General features: G+C 39.6%; 2 protein-coding genes across 2 annotated transcripts; both read left to right on the plus strand.

The window, feature by feature from the left end:
* The first annotated feature begins 5,263 nt into the window (after positions 1-5,263).
* On the plus strand, positions 5,264-7,366 carry LOC126018580 (endogenous retrovirus group K member 5 Gag polyprotein-like). Its single transcript, XM_049780693.1, has one exon. It carries the CDS (start codon positions 5,264-5,266, stop codon positions 7,364-7,366), a length of 2,103 nt encoding a protein of 700 aa, XP_049636650.1.
* Positions 7,367-10,115: 2,749 nt separating this feature from the next.
* On the plus strand, positions 10,116-12,347 carry LOC126018581 (MLV-related proviral Env polyprotein-like). The gene has a single exon (XM_049780694.1). It carries the CDS (start codon positions 10,116-10,118, stop codon positions 12,345-12,347), a length of 2,232 nt encoding a protein of 743 aa, XP_049636651.1.
* Positions 12,348-21,377: the final 9,030 nt, after the last annotated feature.

Raw genomic sequence — 21,377 nt, forward strand, 5'->3', positions numbered from 1 at the left:
TAAGATGATATCACTTTGTTGTTTATTTGGATCCCTAGTGATAAGTGATGATGAGCATTTGTTCATTGCCTGTTGGGCATCTGATGGTCTTCCTCAGAGAAATATCTGCTCCTTTTCTCTCTCCATTTTTATGGGATATTTAGATTTTATGAACTTAAACTTTGTGAGAACTCTATATCCTAGATATAAAACCTTTATCTGATGCATTGAGTGCAAAAATGTTCTCCCATTTAGTTAGCTGTCTTCAGGTTTTAGACCATGTTTCTTTTACCATACAGAAACTTTTTTAGCTTGATGTAGTTCCATTTATTCTGACTTGATTTTATAGTCCTTGCCATTGGCATCCTATAATCTTCTTAAATGGAGGATTTGTGTCAATGATTTTCCTTTGACTGCTGCAGTCAAAGTGATTGTTATTTAAGTTCTTTTGCAGTTCAGATGATATTCAAGTAAAAAGCTTCTTATCCACTATTCCTTGTACTTTGAAATAGTGGAATTTCAAAATATTTTCGAAAATTTTATGCATTTTCTACCTGATATCTATATTTAATTTTCTCTGAATAATCAAAAATACAAGATTATGTTTAGATAGCTTATTATTTTATTCATATAATCAATTCAATTAAAATATTCTTAAAAATAAGCTAAGTAACTGATCATTTATTTGAATAATTAATTTTACTGCCATTTTATCATACTTTAAGCAGAGAATTTAAATTTTATTCTTATATTGCAAAGAAAAGCATAATTCTGGGACTTTTTAATTTTAAAATTTTACTAGATGCTTAAAGCACGAAATAATTTAAATAGACATTGATTCAACTGAATTCTATTTGGATATAAAAATCTATATTAAAAATGTTTTTTCTTCTAATTTATAGGGTCAACTTTTATCCTGTAAACTCTTGACTATGTCTGATTTGGGATTACTCTTATTTTTTTTAATCTCTGAGACACACCAAGAGGTTACTCTTGGTTCTGCACTCAGAAATCACTCCTGGCAAGCTCAGGGGACATATGAGATGCTGGGGATCAAACTCAGTTAGGTCACTTGCAAGAAAATTACCCTACCTGCCGTGCTATCACTCTTGCCTCAGATTTGGGATTACTCTTTTAGTTTACAATTTGTTTTAATTCTCCCTTACCCATTATTTAATTTATTTTCACCTCCACATTCCTTATATCAGTCTTTTTTGATGACTAATAGAAAAGGCAATAATATTTTTGTTCTTAAGTCATTTAAGTTTTTCAAATACAGTGACATTTGAAGCAACAGAGTGGTTAAGTACATCAAGTTTGGACCTGGTATTCTTGCATTTGTAGCTATTTTTCTCAACTTTATTAGGTGTGGGTTTGTGCAAGTTAGAGTTGCACTGTACCTTAATTTTCTTGCTATAAAAATGAAAATATTAAGGGCAATATTTAAATAAAATTATTAATAATCAGAATGATGTTATGATGGGAGTTTTAATATAATTAGTTTTAAATTCAAGCATTCTTTTATCATGGACACTTATAATATTCTAATCTTTAATCTACACAAGGTAATTTGACATTCTTTTATTTATTTTTATATTTTTTCATACAAAACTGATAGTTCTTGATTTTATTTCTGGCTCTGTGCTCACAAATTATTTCTGATGAGTTCTGAAAATAAAAAGGGTGGTAGGGATCCATCTAAAGTCAGCCACTACATGCAAGTCTCACATGCATTGCTCACTGTAATTTTTGCCCACAGTAGTATCTCTCTGGTTTCTGATTTTCCTTTTATTTTATAGGTTTGTCTATGCAACATTCATGCATTTTGGTTATATATATTATAGAAAGCATATTTATGTTTTCACAATTTACTATTCTATATTTTACTTTATTTACTCTCTGATATAAATATAAACAATAATAAAATAATGTAAAATGTCCTACATTTTACTTTATTTACTTTCTGATACCATAACGTTTTTCTAGATACTCATCTCAGCATTTTCAGCCCCAAATTAAAATAGAATATAAGCTGAAAATGCTTCACTCTAATGCATAGGCATGACATTCTTATAGCCTGAATTGTATATAATGTCACTGTAACAGTGCTATGATTGTTCTGAATAAAATATCTGAGTTTTACATTGTTACTATTGGATTTAATATTGGCATATTGGCCTCACTATATCTCAAGGTGAAAACCAAAAAAAAAAAGGACTTCTTGTTAACATTTACATAAAAGGTAGAAAAATGGGCCAGGAAACAATTTACTTCTCAGTAGTTTAGTCTGACATTTTGCCTAAAGTATAGCAATGTATGTAATTTGGGATTAATGGATATTTCATCCACAAGATGGTGCACACTGCTTATATTTGTTTATTTGTCTTTTATTAACAAAAAATTAGATATTATATTTCTACAAATGGATAGAATAAATCTTATTTTGATAAAAAATAATATGCTATGTTAGCTGCAATATGTTTTAAAATCTCTTATATTTGGAAAATTATATGTGTATGTATTGGTAAAGGCTTGTGTGTATTTCTACATTACATTATCATTTACAATATCACCTAAAGAAAATATTTTGGAGACTGTTAAAGAATATAGATATTTTGGATACTATTAGAGAATATTCAATATAATCTATAGTCTTTGTTTATTGAAAATATGTATTATAAAAAAGGTAAATTTGTGGTCAGACAGATTACTGGTGCTTGCTAGTAAATCCTGAACAATGTTGGGCATGACTTGCGCTTATAAAAATATAAGACATTTTAGCTTGTAATATTTCCCAAGTATAAGACAATAACATAAGTTTGATTACTTTGAAAGAATAGTGACTTGGAATTAATAATTTTCTCCAGAGACTATGCATTAGAACAATTTGCTAATAAGTAAAACTTGTTAAAAAAATTTGGTTTTGCTTTGTCTGCAATTTAGTTTACTTGGGTCAATGGACTGGATTCTCATGCTTTCAAAGAGTATATTTTTATCCAAAATTCAAAAATATTTACTGGTTTTATGCTAAAATTTAACTTAGAAAAGATATATTTATAATGGTGATATGTCAAGAATATATTTACATTTGCATCTATTACATTTATATCTATAAAAATAGATGAACAGATCAAGAAGCGATTTTAGACATGTGTAATGTCATTGAGTCTATAATAGATTTTTCAACTCTTAAATACATTTGAGTTTTGTTAAGATTACTAAAATTACTTTTTTTTCATTGTGCAATCTGTAGAAAATTAAAAAATATATATATAGGGGCTGGAGTGGTGGTGCTAGAGTTAAGGCATCTGCCTTGCAAGTGCTAGTCTAGGAAGGACCGTGGTTCGATACCCAGGTGTCCCATATGGTACCCCAGGCCAGGAGAAATTTCTGAGAGCATAGCCAGGACTAACCCCTGAACATCAACAGGTGTGACCCCCCCAAATATATATGTGATGAATGGGTTTAAAAAGGGATTATTATTTCTGTGATTAGAATATTATTTAATTAATAAACTCTCAAGGTTAAGAAATTGATGTATTATTAATGGGCTTGCTGTGTGCAAACTGATATCCTGAAACAGAAAAAAAATCCCACAAGATAAATAGCTGGCTATCTAATTGCAAGATGGGTTGATTTGCTCAGCAAAGAAATTAAATCTGGTGCAAAAACAAAATTAAAGTTACAACCAGATAATAGCCCACTATCTTTCTCCAGGATCTATTTGTCTGTGACAAAGAAAAATAAGAAGTGGTATTGGAATGTTATTTGAATCACCAACCCTACAAAATTCAAGTATGATGGTGAAACTAATCAATCTTCTCCTCCTAGGAACATAACACGTTTTTGGTTTGCTATCTGGTTACTGTCCTTGACTTCCAGTCCACTTTTTTCTCTAATACCCCTTCAAGACTAAATTTCTTTTCTGCTCATTGGTGTATCAGTTACAGCTGTACATGTTAAAATTTAAAATAACGTAGTATAGGTTTAGAGTATTACTTCAATCATTATGAGAGGAGACTAAGAAAAGTCTATTACTTACTTTAATTGTTTATACTACAGACTAGTGTACCACAGTGGAAATATTTGATTTGAGTAACTACTGTTAGTTAAATCAATACCAAAATTATCTGAAATAGTTTTTTAGTGATACACTGCAATACCAATAAGGATCACTAGGAGGAAGGATTAAAAAACATGGCATTTGTTTTAAGAATATACTTACTCCTCTATGGATATAGTTACAATACTTCTTAAATATTATTAATTTAAAATTTGTTCAAATCTAGAAAATGCTAGAGAAACCAGAATGTTTTCCTGTTTCCCAAGAAATATCCAGTGTGCTATTTCATTTGAAATATGAATTAGGTTCACCAAATATTGGAGAGCAAATAAAAGTTTAATAGGCTTACACCATACTTCAGTTCCTGTGATACTATACTAAATTAGACAGAATGGGAGTTCCTTAAGATTGTTCTGTATATGGAGATTAATGTATAAGGTGGATAAGTGTATAAGGTGCTGGTCTTGTTTTCAGTCAATTGAATTTGATACCAAGCTTACTATTGTTGGAGACTGTTTGGAATAATTAAAAAGCCCTCTCACTAATCAAAATGAAGTTTCTGAAAATCTTGGCCAAAGTGCTTTTTACAAACTGCATGTGGCCTTCCTTGCCCTTGGATCCAAAGAAATAGAAATAGCCTAGAGCTAGGGAGTTACTAGGCTCCAAGATGTCCTTGTAAACACAGGGGTCAAAAGGCCCAAGCTGAGATTAGATTTTGTACTTTGTTGCTCAAAAATAATGTAAATCTCTTGACTGATGATAATCTTATTAACCTTGTAAAATCAAGATGTTCCCGTGGAAAATTACAGCAATTCCTACTGTTCCCCGCCCCTACTCTCTCTCTGTTTTGCATTGTCTATAAAAGGTCTAAATTTTCTTTTATTAAATTGGACTCCTGATCGGACCCTCATCTCGAGTCTCATTTTCCCAGCCCCTCTTCTATTCCAGGCCGGATTCTTCTTCGAGAACCGCGAATTACTGACGTGGTCTCCAGCTTTACCCGCTGGTCGGGGTCCCTGGAAGACCATAGGTGGCGCCCAGCGCGAGGCTCGAAGAACAGAACACCCGGCCGAACGGCAAAAGGCGCGAGTCCCGGGAGCCTGTCCACAAGACACCGGTAAGACCCTTATATTAAGGGCAGGGTGCAGGAAGGTTAGACTAAGTGATCACTAACACCGCCGTTCAATTGTCCCAGAGATTTGGGACTATCGCCCCGGAAAAATGGGGGCTACTTTATCTAAAGAAGAGGTTTTTATTAAAGATCTTAAGAAAGAGCTGGGTGAAAAAAACGTTAAAGTGAAGAAAAAAGACTTAGTTAAATTTTTTATATGTTTACATGATATTTGTCCATGGTTTGTAGTCAATAGACCCCCAATAGTTACTAGTACTTGGAAACAAATTGGTGATGAGATTTTGCAATACTATACCAAATATGGTAAAGAGAAAGATAGAAAGGTTATGCAGTTCTATTGGACTATTCTTGGAAAAATTATTACAGGAGCAGAATTAGACTCTTTTGGGGAAAACCCCGTTAACAAGGACATTGTTGAAAAGGCTGAAGCCGTTGTAGAAATGGCTTCCCGCAGTCAATCTCGGGCCAGCAGCACCCCTCCCAAAACAGAAAGCCTTATAGATTTAGACTTGGAACCCTCCAAGGGCTTTTTCCCCATAATTGCCAGCGCACCCACTAAGGAGGAGATTTTAGATACTGAAGACAATCTGTCCCTGCAGGACGAGGCTGCCCACTATGATTATGGCCGGCTTTCTCCCTGCGCTCCCCCCCCTCCGTATAGCGCAGACCGCCTGCCTAATCTACCCCAGGTTCTAGCACGGCAGACTGTCCCCTCTAACTTCAAAAAATGTAAGGCCGACCTAAAGACACAATTAAGAGAACTTAAGGAGATTAAAAGTCTGGAGGAACAAATTGCCTGGCTTCAAGCCTCTTATGACTCATATCAGTTCCCTGTATTTTTTAATCAACAGCCCGAGCGAGTTACCTTGCCTACCCCCTCCCTGCCCCCTCCCGTACCCCGCTTGCCGGAGGATCGGGGCCGATCCCACCAAAGGGGCACGGGTGCTGTGACTTGCAGCCACAGCCTAGATAGAGCCCAGGCTGGGCAGAGGGCTCAGGCTTTAGCTAGGTCCCTTGAGGACATTCAGGAAGAGCCACAACAAGTCCCTGATAACCCTGAATCTGCACCTTCAGTGGGCAACCACATGGCAGAGATTAGGAGATACCAACGTCTCCAACACAAACCTATAGAAACCCTTTTTCAAGCCATAAATACTTATGGCCATAATGCCCCCTACACCCTCTCTTGCCTTGAGGCAGTCCGAGATGGAGGAGAACTGTTACCTGCTGAATGGAAGGAAATTGCTAGCACAACCTTGCCACGCTCTGACTATATACTTTGGGAAACAGATTTTTTGGCCCGATGCAGGCAACTTGCCAACCTGGGTGATGGAGGTTTTACCCTCCCAGATCAGATCTATGAACAGCTTACTGGCACAGGAACCTTTGCCTCCTTTACAGTACAGCAACAGAGGCTTTCCCCTGCTCGTTTGGCTCAGATCAATACTGCTGCCCTCCGGGCTTGGAGAGCCATGCCTAAAAGTGGACAGGCCACCATTCCGCTGGCTCAAACAGTGCAAGGCCCCCAGGAGCCCTACAATAAATTCATTAGTAGACTCCTGGAAACGGTAGAAAGGATTATGGGCTCTGCAGATTATAATAATCCCCTTGTCAAGCAACTTGCTTACGAAAATGCTAATGAAACCTGCAAAGCCATTCTTCGTGGCCAAAATAAGCTAAAACCTTTAAACGAGATGATCCGTCTGTGTAGCGAGGCAGACCCCTTCGTACATAAAATAGGCCAGGCCATAGTGGCGTTTCAGAACCAGTCCAATGGAAAAACCTGTTTTAAATGCGGTCAACCAGGACACTGGGTCAAGACATGCCCTATGGCTAAGCACTCCCCAGTGCTCACCACAGCTAACACTGAGCCTAAACCATCCCTCTGTCCCCGATGCCGCCGTGGCAAGCACTGGGTGGCCTCTTGCCATTCTAAGACTGATATTGAAGGCAACCCCCTTCCTCCCCATCAGGGAAACGGCAGGAGGGCCCGGCCCCAGGGCCCACAAAAATCAGTATTAATGGGGCTTCAGAGACCTGCTCGCCAGGTGCAGCAGTTTGTGGCTCCCGCCCAAAGCAACCCCAACCTCCAGCAGGACTTGATAGAGCTTACACCACAACAGCCCCCCTTATCAGAGCCACCCCAGGCTCCGCAGGAGTGGACTTGTGTGCGTCCACCTCAGCAGTATTGACACCCGAAGACAAGGTAGTCACCATAGGGACAGGAGTTTTTGGCCCCCCACCTCCAGGGATGTTCTTTTTTATTATCGGTCGTACCTCCTCTACTATAAAAGGGTTAATAGTTCAGCCATCCTTGGTAGACAATGATTATACAGGAGAAATTATGCTGCTAGCCACTGCCCCTTACGGGCCTGTGCAAATTTTACCAGGACAACGTCTAGCCCAAGCACTGCCTCTACCATTAGATACAACCCTCCCGGCTCTCCCCGAGACACGTGGTGCCTCCACTCCTGGCTCCTCCGAGGTCTATTGGATTAAAGCTATCAGCAAAGTAAGACCACCTCTAACCATTACTATAGAAGGAAGACCCTTTACTGGGCTCCTAGATTCCGGGGCGGACACTACCTGTATTAGCCCCCAGTTCTGGCCTTCTAACTGGCCCGCCCTCCCCACCCTTGACAGTGTCTCCGGGGTTGCTGGTACTGTCAAGCAGGTTCTTTTAAGCTCTTGCCCCTTAAACTGGGTCGATGATGAGGGAGACAAGGGCACTATCACACCTTATATTATTCCTGAGCTCCCTATAAATTTGTGGGGGCGAGATCTCATGGAACAAATGGGTCTTTATCTGATTAAGTGCAAGGACCCCCGTGTACTTCAACAAATGCTAGCCCAAGGGTATGAGTTGCACAAAGGGCTTGGAAAAAATTTGCAAGGTATGCTTAATCCAATTGAGGCCACACCTAAGTTAGATCGGCATGGCCTAGGCTACAAAACTCCTCAGCAGCCTTTTTGATGGTGGTTTCTGGCTCCCCTGCTACCCAAGCAGATAAAATTACTTGGAAGTCCGACTCCCCTGTTTGGGTTAGCCAGTGGCCGCTGTCTTCTGAAAAACTTTCTGCTGCCCAGGTGTTAGTGCAGGAGCAACTCCAGGCAGGACACATCGAACCCTCCACATCCCCTTGGAACACCCCCATCTTTGTTATTAAAAAGAAATCAGGAAAATGGAGGCTGCTCCACGACCTCCGGGAGATAAATAAAACCATGGTCCCTATGGGGGCGCTCCAGCTAGGTCTGCCCTCCCCGGTGGCCATTCCAAAAAATAGCTTTAAAATTATCATTGATCTAAAAGACTGTTTCTTTTCCATTCCTCTCCACCCAGATGACTGTAAGCGTTTTGCTTTTAGTCTGCCAATTGTTAACTGTGCGGGGCCAAACCCTCGCTTTGAATGGAAGGTTTTGCCGCAAGGCATGACAAATAGCCCAATGCTATGCCAGAAATTTGTAGCACAAACTATTGACCCCCTCAGAACTGCTTACCCTTCTGCATATATAATTCATTATACTGATGATATTTTAATCGCTGAACAGGATGTTCAAAAATTAAACAAAATAGCAGAACACCTCATAAGTAAGCTCACAGCTAGGGGATTTACTATCTCTAAGGACAAGGTACAGCTCTATCCCCCACAGCTGTTTCTAGGCTTTGAACTACTCCCCAATCAAGTTAAAACTCAAAAGGTTCAGATCAGGACCGGTCACATAAAAACGCTTAATGATCTTCAGAAACTTTTAGGGGACATCACTTGGCTACGCCCCTATTTAAAACTAACCACTGGAGAACTTCAGCCCTTATATGACATAGCCAAAGGGAATACAGATCCTAGCAGCCCTTGAAACCTCACGCCCGAGGCCCACAAGGCCCTGGACTTGGTCCACACAGCCATACAAAACCAGTTCATCACATATTTCAACCCAGATAAACCCTTATGGTTATTAATTTTTTCCACAAAATTCTCTCCTACAGGCCTCTTGTGGCAACAGGGCCCACTCTTCTGGGTACACCTACCCAGTAACCCAGACAAAACACTCGCTACTTACCCACACTTGGTAGTATCATTAGCACAGCAAGGGTGCGAGCAGGCCCTCAAGCTATTTGGTTGCCATCCGGCAAAAATAGTTATCCCCTATAGTAAAAAGGAAGTACAATGGCTCTTGCTTAATCAGGACGAATGGGCAGTCTTCCTTACAGGATTTTCTGGGGAGTTGGATAATCACTTCCCCCAGACAAGCTGCTTCAATTTTTGCAAATTCACCCTGTTGTCTTTCCCAAGCTTACAAAACTACAGCCCATCCCTGGGGCTACTCTTGTGTTTACAGACGGAAGTTGTAATGGCACCGCGGCCTTGAGCGTTCAGGGCAAGGTCATGAAATTCACTACCGAGCACAAATCTGCTCAGCTTGTAGAACTGGCTGCAGTGCAAAGGGTATTTGAAACAGTTTTTGAACCCTTCAATCTCTATACTGATAGTTTCTACATTGCAACCTCTATTCCATTACTTGAGACTGTACCTTTCATTAAACCCACTTCTAATGCCCAGCCTGCCTTTTCAAAAATTCAAAAACTTATACTTATGAGATCCCACCCATTTTTTGTAGCACACATTAGAGCCCACACTTTCCTCCCTGGACCTTTGGCTGAGAGAAATGCCCTAGTAGATCAAGCCACTCAAATTATGCCTGCCCTGCTGCATAACACCCCCGTCCAGTGAGCCATCCAGGCCCATCAGTTACATCATTTGAATGCCCAAACCTTAAGGCTAAAATTTAAAATCACCAGAGACCAAGCAAGGGAGATAGTCAAATCCTGCAAATCTTGCGTCTCTCTTTTACCCGAAGCACACGTAGGGATAAATCCTAGAGGCCTAACTCCAGGAGAACTCTGGCAAGGACCACACCCTGTTCTCATTTGGGGGAAAGGTCATGCCTGCATTCACAACCCCACCACCAACGAAACTAGGTGGCTACCAGAAAGACTGGTTAAATTATACAATGAACCCAGGGACTCTCTCCCTGAGAATTCTTCTCCTTTTTCTCTTGCAGATGGCGAAAATAAAAATGACAGCTTGGCCGCTGAACCTGCAGAATCGGTTCAACAACCTGCCACTACTCTTCTTCCTAACTCTTAGCTCCCTCCCTCCCACCCCTGCTGCCTTTGCTGCAGCTCCTGGCCCTTACCAGGTCTATAACTTTACCTGGGTTATTCTTACTGAGACTGGCGATGTAGCCAATGCCACCTCTATTATAGCTCCCACAGTCCCATGGCCGGATCTTTTTGTTGATATGTGTGCTCTTCCTACGCCTAGCGACTACTGGGTCACCCCTGATTTTATTTCTCCTCACAATGATCTTCAGCCCAAGGCTACTCCCGGCTGCTACAGCGCTTTAAGCCGATCATCCTTGCTTGACACACCCATTTATGTGTGTCCTGGAGGCTTCCATAGAGATCAACACTATCGCTCCTTAGCCCACAGCTGTGGAGACAGATCTAGCTTTTTTTGCGCTGCTTGGGGCTGTGAAACAACTGGGGACACTCATTGGACACCCTCTTCCTCCTGGGATTTTATCACTGTCCGCCGCCTTCGACCCCCCATCAAGCGGCCATTACGTTCCCTGCATCCCTGCTACAAAGGATGGTGCAACCCGTTGCATATCCAATTTACCACAGCTGGCAAAAAATACTCTTGGGACAATACTCTCACTTGGGGCCTACGCCTTTACTGTACAGGCTATGACAAGGGCTTTACCTTTTCCATAAAACTTCTTAAAGAAATCCCCTTTTCTCGCCCCATAGCTGTTGGCCCCAATCCTCTTTTGCACCCCTCCGGTGGTGGCCCCTTCTTACCCCAGGCACCGCCCAAGGCGTTGCCCCCTCCTCCGCCCTGCTCCTTCACAGCCAAGCCAGATGCTGCAGCCGCTGCTGTTACTAAGTTCCAGCCTACTATCCCTGCGGGACCTGTCTCCACGGCTGACCTCATCCTGCAAATGGTTAATGCATCTGCCCAAGCTCTCTCCATAACCCCCTATGAACGCTGCTGGATTTGCTACTCGCCGGTCCCACCGTTCTATGAAGGCATTGCAGCCTTCGGAACCCCCCTCTACACCAATGACTCTGGTCTCCTTCGCTGGGGTACACAGCCTCAAAGACACGGACTGACAGTGGGACAAGTCGTGGGGTATGGACTCTGTCTCCTTGGCCCCCAAATGATTCCTCCCATTCCCTTGCTAGAAACCTGCAATCAAACATTTCATGTTCATGAACAAGCTCTTTTTCTTATTGCCCCAAATTTCACCTTTTTTGTTTGCTCCACCAGATTAACCCCTCATATTATTGTTAATGTTTTTCTTGCTCACCGTGATTATTGTGTTTTGGCAATTCTTATGCCCAAACTCACTGTTCAATACGAATCGGACTTATTGCCTCACTCTGGTACCTCCCCTGGTCTCTCTCGTGCTAAACGCGAACCTGTAACAGCCATCACCCTGGCCGTCCTTGTTGGCCTTGGCGCCGCTGGTGCAGGTACAGGTATCTATTCCCTCATCCGCACTGAGGGGTCTATAGGCTTTCTAACAAACACTGTTGTTAAGGATATAGAGGAGCTTAAAAAAGGTCTCGATTATTTACAACAAACTGTTGGCTCCTTGGCTGAAATGGTATTGCAAAATCGCCGAGCCCTTGACCTTGCCTTTTTAAAGGAGGGAGGAATGTGTGTTGCCTTAAAAGAAGAATGTTGCTTTTTTAAAGATAAGTTAGGCCTTGTTAAGGATAGCATAAAAAAGGTTGAAGAAAGTCTAGCTGAAACCAAGAAAACCTTGGACAGGGAGGAAAGCTGGTATAAAAATTGGTTTTCCACATCTCCCTGGTTATCCACCCTTCTATCCACGCTGCTTGGCCCATTCATTGGGTTCATGCTGCTCATTTCTTTTGGTCCATGGGCATTTTGCCGCCTAATTGGCTTTATAAAAACCCAGATTAATGAGGCTACAAAAAAATCTGTGGGCATTTACTACCAGCAGCTCCAGCCTCATGAGCCCCCCATTGCTGATACTACTGAGGGCGAAGAGAGCGCCCCTGAAGAACTGGATTTTGAGGAACTGGAACGGCTCGCTAAGCGAAAGAAATCCTTCCTCACACGGCTGTGGAAATGCCTTTGACGGGATTAGCCTGGTGCCAGTAGTCAGGAGCACACCCCATTCTTTAACTTTGTGCAGGCTCTTAGGGGTAGGGCACTCCAGCCTACATGCACTGATGCAAGAACCTTCTTGCGTGCTCCCCGAGCCGCTACTTTTGGGGTGCTGACACTGGGGGCCCACCAGACAGCCTAAGACAGGGTTTCCACCCATCTTTGAATTAATAAAAAAGGGGGAATTTGTTGGAGACTGTTTGGAATAATTAAAAAGCCCTCTCACTAATCAAAATGAAGTTTCTGAAAATCTTGGCCAAAGTGCTTTTTACAAACTGCATGTGGCCTTCCTTGCCCTTGGATCCAAAGAAATAGAAATAGCCTAGAGCTAGGGAGTTACTAGGCTCCAAGATGTCCTTGTAAACACAGGGGTCAAAAGGCCCAAGCTGAGATTAGATTTTGTACTTTGTTGCTCAAAAATAATGTAAATCTCTTGACTGATGATAATCTTATTAACCTTGTAAAATCAAGATGTTCCCGTGGAAAATTACAGCAATTCCTACTGTTCCCCGCCCCTACTCTCTCTCTGTTTTGCATTGTCTATAAAAGGTCTAAATTTTCTTTTATTAAATTGGACTCCTGATCGGACCCTCATCTCGAGTCTCATTTTCCCAGCCCCTCTTCTATTCTTTGATTCTTCTTTGAGAACCGCGAATTACTGACGTGGTCTCCAGCTTTACCCACTGGTCGGGGTCCCTGGAAGACCATATACTATGTTGGTTCCACAAATACCTCATCAATAATTCCATAGTAAGAGCCAGTAATAACCCTTGAAAATCTCTGGCACATCCTAAAAAAAAGAATCTGCTGTCAAAGCAAAAATTTTATCACTTAAATTTTACAGTTAGGGGGCCGGTCGGTGGCGCTGGAGGTAAGGTGCCTGCCTTGCCTGTGCTAGCCTAGGACGGACCGCGGTTCGATCCCCCGGCGTCCCATATGGTCCCCCAAGTAGCCAGGAGCAACTTCTGAGCGCATAGCCAGGAGTAACCCCTGAGCGTCACAGGGTGTGGCCCAAAAACCAAAAAAAAAAAAAAAAAAAAATTTTACAGTTAGAATTTGAATCTTGCAACTGTAGTACATATGAAACCCACTTAATTTTTGTATCCTTATGAGGGTGATTTCATTATTTGCCACGGCATACATAAACTTCTAGGGCAGTTCAGCCCACCAGATGTATCCTCAGATTTTCCTGGTGAGGAAAACTGAAAGAACCCCTATGGGGTTCCTCAAAAGGCCCGCTGTGGATGCTTTGTTTCCCTGCGTGGATGGTTGAGGAATTTCTGAAGAGATTCTTGGCATTACATTTTCGATCATTATTTGGTTTGCTCTCCTTTGTAAATCTCGGGCAAAATGGTGGCCTCTATCAAATAATTTGGCTCAGAAATTCCAGTACCAAAGATTACTAAGAGAACCCCTTTTCCGGATAATATTTAGCATCTGAAAGCAAAAACAATATTTTTTCTCTTTTTCAAACATGACCTTGTTGCTACAGTCTCTTAGTATCAAAGGCAAACGCAGATCCTGGGCTATTGACTCTGCTCAGAAAATAGGAAAACACATTTTAGGGAATGTGGCTCCTTCCTTTACTTGGCCTCTAAAACAATAGAGCCCAGCCCAGTGAATATCAAGTTCCTAGATATTTCCTACTTCCTCCTAACTCTTGTTTTGCATTTAAGTTTGGTTGGTAAAAGCTGCCCTGAGTGTTACCTTTTCTTTTGCAATTCAGAATTAACTTTGCTTTGTTATTGTAAACATCCTTCTCTGCACTGTGACAGGCTTAACCCTATAAAACCCCTTGTTTGGAAAATAAACTGGTCGCACTTCTGCTAGAAGACTTGTTGACGCTACATAAACTGTGTATGGTTTCATTATTTCATGTTTCCCCGCCTGTGCAACCCATTATCCCTAAAGTGGATTCACTGAAATCTCACTGATGGCTGTAGGACAGAAGCTGCCTATTATTCCCCTTCTATTAAAAACCAGTCACTGTGGGGCCGAGAGAGATAGCATGGAGGTTAGGTATTTGCCTTGCATGCAGTAGGACAGTGGTTCAAATCCCAGCAACTCTTCTGGTCCCCCAAGTCTATCATGAGCAATTGCTGAGCACAGAGCCAGGAGTAACCCCAGAGAACTGCCAGGTATGACCCAAAAACAAAAACAAAAACAAAAACAAAATAACCAGTCACTGTACATCTTATTCAAGATGATAGTATTAGACTTTAAAATATATTAAACCTTGGGTTCAAAGTGGTGGCAGAAGTATGTGCTAACCTAGGACTAATCACGGTTTGATCCCCCTTGGTTCAAGGGGTACATCTTATTCAAGATGATAGTATTAGACTTTAAAATATATTAAACCTTGGGTTCAAAGTGGTGGCAGAAGTATGTGCTAACCTAGGACTAATCACGGTTTGATCCCCCTACGTCCCATATGGTCCCCCAAACCAGGAGCGATTTCTGAGTGTACAGCTAGGAGTAACCGCAGAGTGTCACCAGGTGTGACCCCCAAAAACCAATATATATAAATATTATATAACATAAATATATATAAATTTTATATGTAAATTATATATGTATAATACATAAATATATATATAATCATATACATTAATATATATTAAACCTTAAGGTCTTGGGCAGAGGACTGTCCTCCAAGAGATACAATTAGGACTTGGGAAAGAAAATATTTGTAGTATAATGATCATAGTATTTTCTTTAAAAAAAATGTCTTTGGATCGTTTACTGTAAAGTGTGTCATTTTTATAGAACAGTATTCAATGGAGGGTGTTCAGGTGCCTACTCTTAAGCCGGGAGAAGTACAAGTGTTTGAGTAAAAGACAGCAGGAGCCGGGAGTCTGAAGAACAGTTTCTCCAGCAATTTAGCAGAGACCAACTAACAGGAGCAATTCAACAGGGATAGCAGCAGCAGTCTTCTAACACCTCCTGGTCTTTAAGCCCTGTGCTTTATACACCCCACCCCCAGGCTAGCTGCAGTTACAAGGGGTAGGCTTCTAGTAACTGATGTGTTCATCATTAAAATGACAGTATCACTATTATGGCTGATCAGGGTCCGTAAATGTCAGTTTCCTTATATTGGGAAGTACATTATTTTGGTAGACTCTTCCCATTTTCAGGTATTAAATTCTTTCAAAATGGCTAAAGCAATGAGTTTAATTTAATTTAATTTTTACTTAAATATTAATTAGATCACTAAATTTCATTCATTAATAATTATTTCCAATAAAAATTAAAGTTTCAGAAACATATTCTATATATGATATCTGTATGTTTATATCAAGAACAGTGTTATTAAGGGCCAAAGAAATAGCACAATGGTAGGGTGTTTGCCTTGCACACAGCCAATCCAAGACAGATGGTGTTTCAAATCCCGATATCCCATTTGGTACTCCCGTGCCTGCCAGGAGCAATTTCTGAGTGCAGAGCCAGGAGTAACCCGAGTGCTACCAGGTGTGACCCAAAAATCAAAAATCAAAAAAAAAAAAGGACAATGTTATTAATAATATTTCTCTTTTAATTTTTGATTCTAAGGCCAACCTACAGTGTTGAGGGCTTTTCCTGCTTTTATACACAGGGATTACTCCTGACGAACTTGGAGATCAATCAAATTTATACAAAACAAAATCAATCCAATAGTTTACTCCTTGTTACAGAGTTTTATGAATTACTAATTTATGTCCAGTGTTGCTTTTTTAGTTTTAATGTTGGCAAGCATATTTTTTTATTTACTCAATTTTGTGATTTGTGACTTATGCTACATTTTCTTGGCATTTCTTTAGCTTCTAAAATCAATACAATAAAAATATATTTTATTTTTCTTTAGTCCACACTTAAAGGTACTCAGGGTCACTCTCACTCATCTCTGCACTCAAGAACTACTCCTGGCAAATTCAGGGGACCATACATAAGGTTAAGGATAGAACCTAGGTCTGCTGAATGCAAAGCAAGCACACTATCAGCTGTACTCTATTTACAGCTATCATTTATCTATTTATCATATATAATTCTATAAGATAATAGGCTAATATGTAAAATGACTCTAAATATTTGTTACATCATTCTATAGAACATTTTGTCATTTGTATTACTTATTTGTAGATTTAAAATACTTCTGTGTCTCTGTCAATACCACCAGCATTTGTCAATTTTGTTACAGATAGACATAGATTATTTTGATTAATTAATGTCATTTTTTGCCTTGCATAGAAAACATATGTAGGCATTTTTCCCTTTGATTCGAAGGGTTATAAGTTCTAGTTATGAGTTTTATATTTCAGAAAAGGAAATGAGGCATACACACCCTTATGTATTGGGATACTATGGTTGCTATGACAAACAATAGCACAATTGTGGATTGGAGGCCAGAAATACAGGATTGTTAATTGTTTATTTTTTACAAGGTCTCTCAATTCATAGAAAATTAATGTCACCTTCTTTTGTTTTTCTTTGAGTGCAACAATGTTCTAGTAATTTCTTATGAAGAAAGCAATTCATATTGGATTAAGGCCCAATTTAGCAAGTGTATTTCAATTCAGTTAGCACTGAAACACGAATCTTAAAGTATGTATATATTCTGTGATATAAAAGGCAAGAACTTTGATCCAAAAATCAAGACAACGCAGTTAAATCCATAATATTTTCCTTTAATTACATTCTTTAGTGTATGTGACACTTGCATTCTATTGATTAGACATTAGTAATTTTATTAGAACTTTGAAACTATGTAAATAAGTTATGGATTTAGTCTGATATTACTGAATAAGGGTAAATGGGTGTCAAATGACAAATAGCAATATCAATCACATTTTTATGAAATTTAAATTTTACTTCGAAAAAAAGATACATGCAAAAAATATACATGCTCACTAATATCCAAAAAATTGGCATAGCTTTTATTTCAATGATAAAAGTTTGCTTGCAAACTCAGAAGAACAGAAATAACTCTTAATTAATTTGCCGGATAGAAGGTTAAAAGTTTCTGAGAAATCAATTAAACAAATATAGAACAATCAAAAAGTGGATGCTTAGGGATTACAGACAAAGGATATTGAAGGTTCAGAAACTAAGTAAGATATAATTACAGTGAGCATCTGCAGGCTGCAGGTATAATGAACCTGTTATTTCAGTTTCAATCTAATTGTATTCTTGAAAATTAGAAAACTTGGACCAGAGAGATAACATAGCGGTAAAGTGTTTGTCTTGCAAACAGCCGACCTTGGACAGCCAGTGGTTTGAATTCCGGCATCCTATGTGTTCTCCCATACCTGCCAAAAGCAATTTTTTATTAATAATTTTTATTTTGACCAAAGTATATTACAAATCATTCACAGTAATATTGTAAATACATATTAACATTGTACCAGGGGCATTTCCACCACCAATGTTGTCCTCCCTTCACCCCTATTCCTAGTATTCATCCCATATCACCCCTCTTTTGCCCCTCGGGCTGCTAGTATAAGTGGACCCTTCTGTGTCTAGCTTGTTGTAGATTGGGTATTGATTCTGTTGTAGTTGACTTTGAAGTTGGTGTTTAAATCTGATCATTTTTTACTTCTACTCAATGTTCATACGGCTGTTTGGTCTAGGTGCCTTCCATTATTTCCCCCTCGATTTGTAAGGCAGAACAAGATGGTTCAAGTTATGTGGTTTTGTTTGAAGGTAAGAAAAAAAAAACAGGAAAAGAAAAGGGGGGGGGCAAAAATTCAAACAAGCAAATAAGAGGAGGGGTCCTTCTAGACTAGAGACTATAAAATCAGTTTAAGTAAAGAAAGGGAAAAATGAAGGAAAACATAAAAATAATACAATTAACAAACTCCCCAAAATAAAAACAAAACAAAAACAAGCAACTTGAAAAGCACCACAGCAGTAAAGACAACAAAACACTAACCACAGTCCTTCTTTTTTTTTTAAATATTTTATTTAAACAACTTGATTACAAACATAATTATGGTTGGGTTTCAGTCATGCAAAGAACACCCCCCATCACCAGTGCAACATTCCTATACCAATGTCACAAATATCCCTCCTCCCCAACCCAAACCCGCCTGTACTCTAGACAGTCTTTCTATTTCCCTCATATATTCTCTTTGTTAGGATAGTTCTCAATGTGGTTATTTCTCTAACTAAACTCATCACTCTTTGTGGTGAGCTTCATGTCATGAGCTGGAACTTCCAGCCTTCCTCTCTTTTGTCTCTGAAAATTATTGCAAGAGTGTCTTTTATTTTTCTTAAAACCCATAGATGAGTGAGACCATTCTACAAATTTCTCTTTCTCTCTGACATATTTAGCTCACTATAAAAGATTCTATGTACATCCATGTATAGGAAAATTTCATGAATTAGTCTCTTCTGGCTGCTGCATAATATTCCATTGTATATATATACCACTGTTTTTTTCTTAAACCATTCATATGTTGAGGGGCATCTTGGTTGTTTCCAGAGTCCTGCTATAATAAATAGTTCTGCAATATATATAGGTATAGGCAAGGAATTTTTGTATTGTATTTTTGTGTTCCTAGGGTATATTCCTAGGAGTGGTATAGCTGGATCATAAAGGAGATCAATTTTCAGTTTTTGAAGAATCTTCATATCGCTTTCCATAAAGGTTGGACTAGACGGTATTCCCACCAGCAGTGCATAAAATTCTTTCTCTCCATATCCCTGCCAACACTGCTTCTTCTCATTCTTTGTGATGTGTGCCAATCTCTGTGGTGTAAGGTGTTACCTTATAGTTGTTTTGATTTGCATCTCCCTGATGATTAGGGATGTGGAGCATTTTTTTCATGTGCCTTTTGGCCATTTGTATTTCTTTTTTTTTTTTTTTTTGTAAAAGTGTCCGTCCAATTCTTCTCCCCATATTTTGATGGGATTAGATGTTTTTTTCTTGTAAACTTCTGTCAGTGCCTTGTATATTTTGGATATTATCCCCTTATCTGATGGGTACTGGGTGAATAGTTTCTCCCACTCTGTGGGTGGCTCTTGTATCCTGGGCACTATTTACTTTGAGGTGCAGAAGCTTCTCAGCTTAATGTATTCCCATCTGTTAATTTCTGCTTTCACTTGTTTGGAGAGTGCAGTTTCCTCCTTGAAGATGCTTTTAGTCTCAATGTCTTGGAGTGTTTTACCTATATGTTGTTCTATATAACTTATGGTATCAGGTCTGATATCAGGGTCTTTAATCCATTTGGATTTCACCTTCATACATGATGTTAGCTGGGGGTCTAAGTTTAATTTTTTGCAAGTGGCTAGCTAGTTGTTCCAACACCACTGTTGAAGAGGCTTTTTTTGCTCCATTTAGGATTCCTTGTTCCTTTACAAAAATTAGGTGATTGTATGTCTGCGGAAGATTTTCTGAGTACTCAAGCCTATTCCACTGATCTGAGACTCTGTCTTTATTCCAATACTGTGCTGTTTTGATAACTATTGCTTTGAAATACAGTTTAAAGTTGGGGAAAGTAATGCCTTCCATATTCTTTTTCCCAAGGATTGCTTTAGCTATTCGAGAGTGTTTATTGTTCCAAATGAATTTCAACAATGGTTGATCCACTTATTTGAAGAATGTCATGAGTATCTTTAGAGAGATTGCATTAAATCTGTACAATGATTTAGGGATAATTGCCATTTTAATATGTTAATCCTGCCAATCCATGATCAGGGTATGTGTTTCCATTTCCGTGTGTCCTCTCTTATTTCTTGGAGCAGGGTTTTATAATTGAACTCTTATAACCTTCCATGTTTGAATAAAGATGATGTAGCATATCTAAACACCCCCATCACTATTGAGGAAATTAAAACAGTAATCAAATGTCTGCCTAAAAACAAAAGCCAGATGGGTTCACTAATGAATTCTTTTAAACCTTTCAAGAGGAACTACTACCAATCCTGGAAAGACTCTTTTATGAAATCAAAAAAACGGGAACACTTCCAAATAGCTTTTATTAAGCCAATATCACCTTGATCCCCAAACCAGACATAGATACTACCAAAAAAGAAAATTATAGACTAGTATTTCTGATGAACACAGATGCAAAGATCCTCAACAAAATTTTGGCAAATAGGATCCAATGCCTCATTAAGAAGATTAAGAAGATCCACTACGATCAAGTAGGTTTCATTCCAGGAATACAAGGATGGTTTACCATCAGTAAATCTATCAACATATTACACAACATTAACAACAAGAAAAATAAAATTACATCATCATATCAATAGACACAAAGAAAGTATTTGATAAGGTCCAACACCCATTCTTGATAAAAACTCTCAGCAAATTTTGGAATGAAAGGAACCTTTCTCAATATAGTTAAGGCCATCTATCACAAGCCAGTGGCAAATACTATGCTCAATGAAGAAAAACTAAAAGCCATTCCTCTAAATTCTGGCACAAGCCTTATTTCTGCTGAGCCAACCCAGAGACACCAAGAACTATGATCTCTCCTGGACACACACCCGAAAAAGCGTGGATGCTTCTCTTTGCTATGTAGCCGCGCTTATCTTTTAACCCCTGGATTCCATTTCTCCACATTGTAAGAAGCAATCTACAGCCTTACCAATGGAGCAATTTTGTAGTACACCCCCATATTTAAAGAAATCAAGACGGCTGCTCTGGTAATCCAAAAAGTAGGAAACAGCTTGGTATTCTCTCAAATAAGAGGTTTAGAGTAGAATTATGGAAGATATTCAGGGAGCTCAAAAAAAGCATCAATATAATTGACTGGAGCACAATCGAGCATCAAGGTCTGGAAAACTCAGCTTATGCAACTCTTGCCAGGTATGGGGTTTGGGCAGACCCCATGCTGGGGACTTTCTCCCTAGCCTGGGGAATGCTGGGAGGCTTGGCAGGCTCCCAGCCATTCCCCTCTTTCTCCCCTGGACTCCAGGCCTTCCCTTGGTGCCAGCTCAGATGGCCAGAAGTGGGTTCAGGTGAACTCTTAGGGATCCTCAGGCTTCCCCCCTCCTTCTATACTTCAGAGGGGAGGTGCTT

Source organism: Suncus etruscus, chromosome 9, assembly GCF_024139225.1.
Source record: "Suncus etruscus isolate mSunEtr1 chromosome 9, mSunEtr1.pri.cur, whole genome shotgun sequence".
Lineage (NCBI taxonomy): Eukaryota > Metazoa > Chordata > Mammalia > Eulipotyphla > Soricidae > Suncus > Suncus etruscus.

Bases quoted from the DNA above. Each gene is read 5' to 3' on its own strand.
- LOC126018580 (XM_049780693.1), top strand. From the start codon at position 5,264: ATGGGGGCTACTTTATCTAAAGAAGAGGTTTTTATTAAAGATCTTAAG.
- LOC126018581 (XM_049780694.1), top strand. From the start codon at position 10,116: ATGCCTGCATTCACAACCCCACCACCAACGAAACTAGGTGGCTACCAG.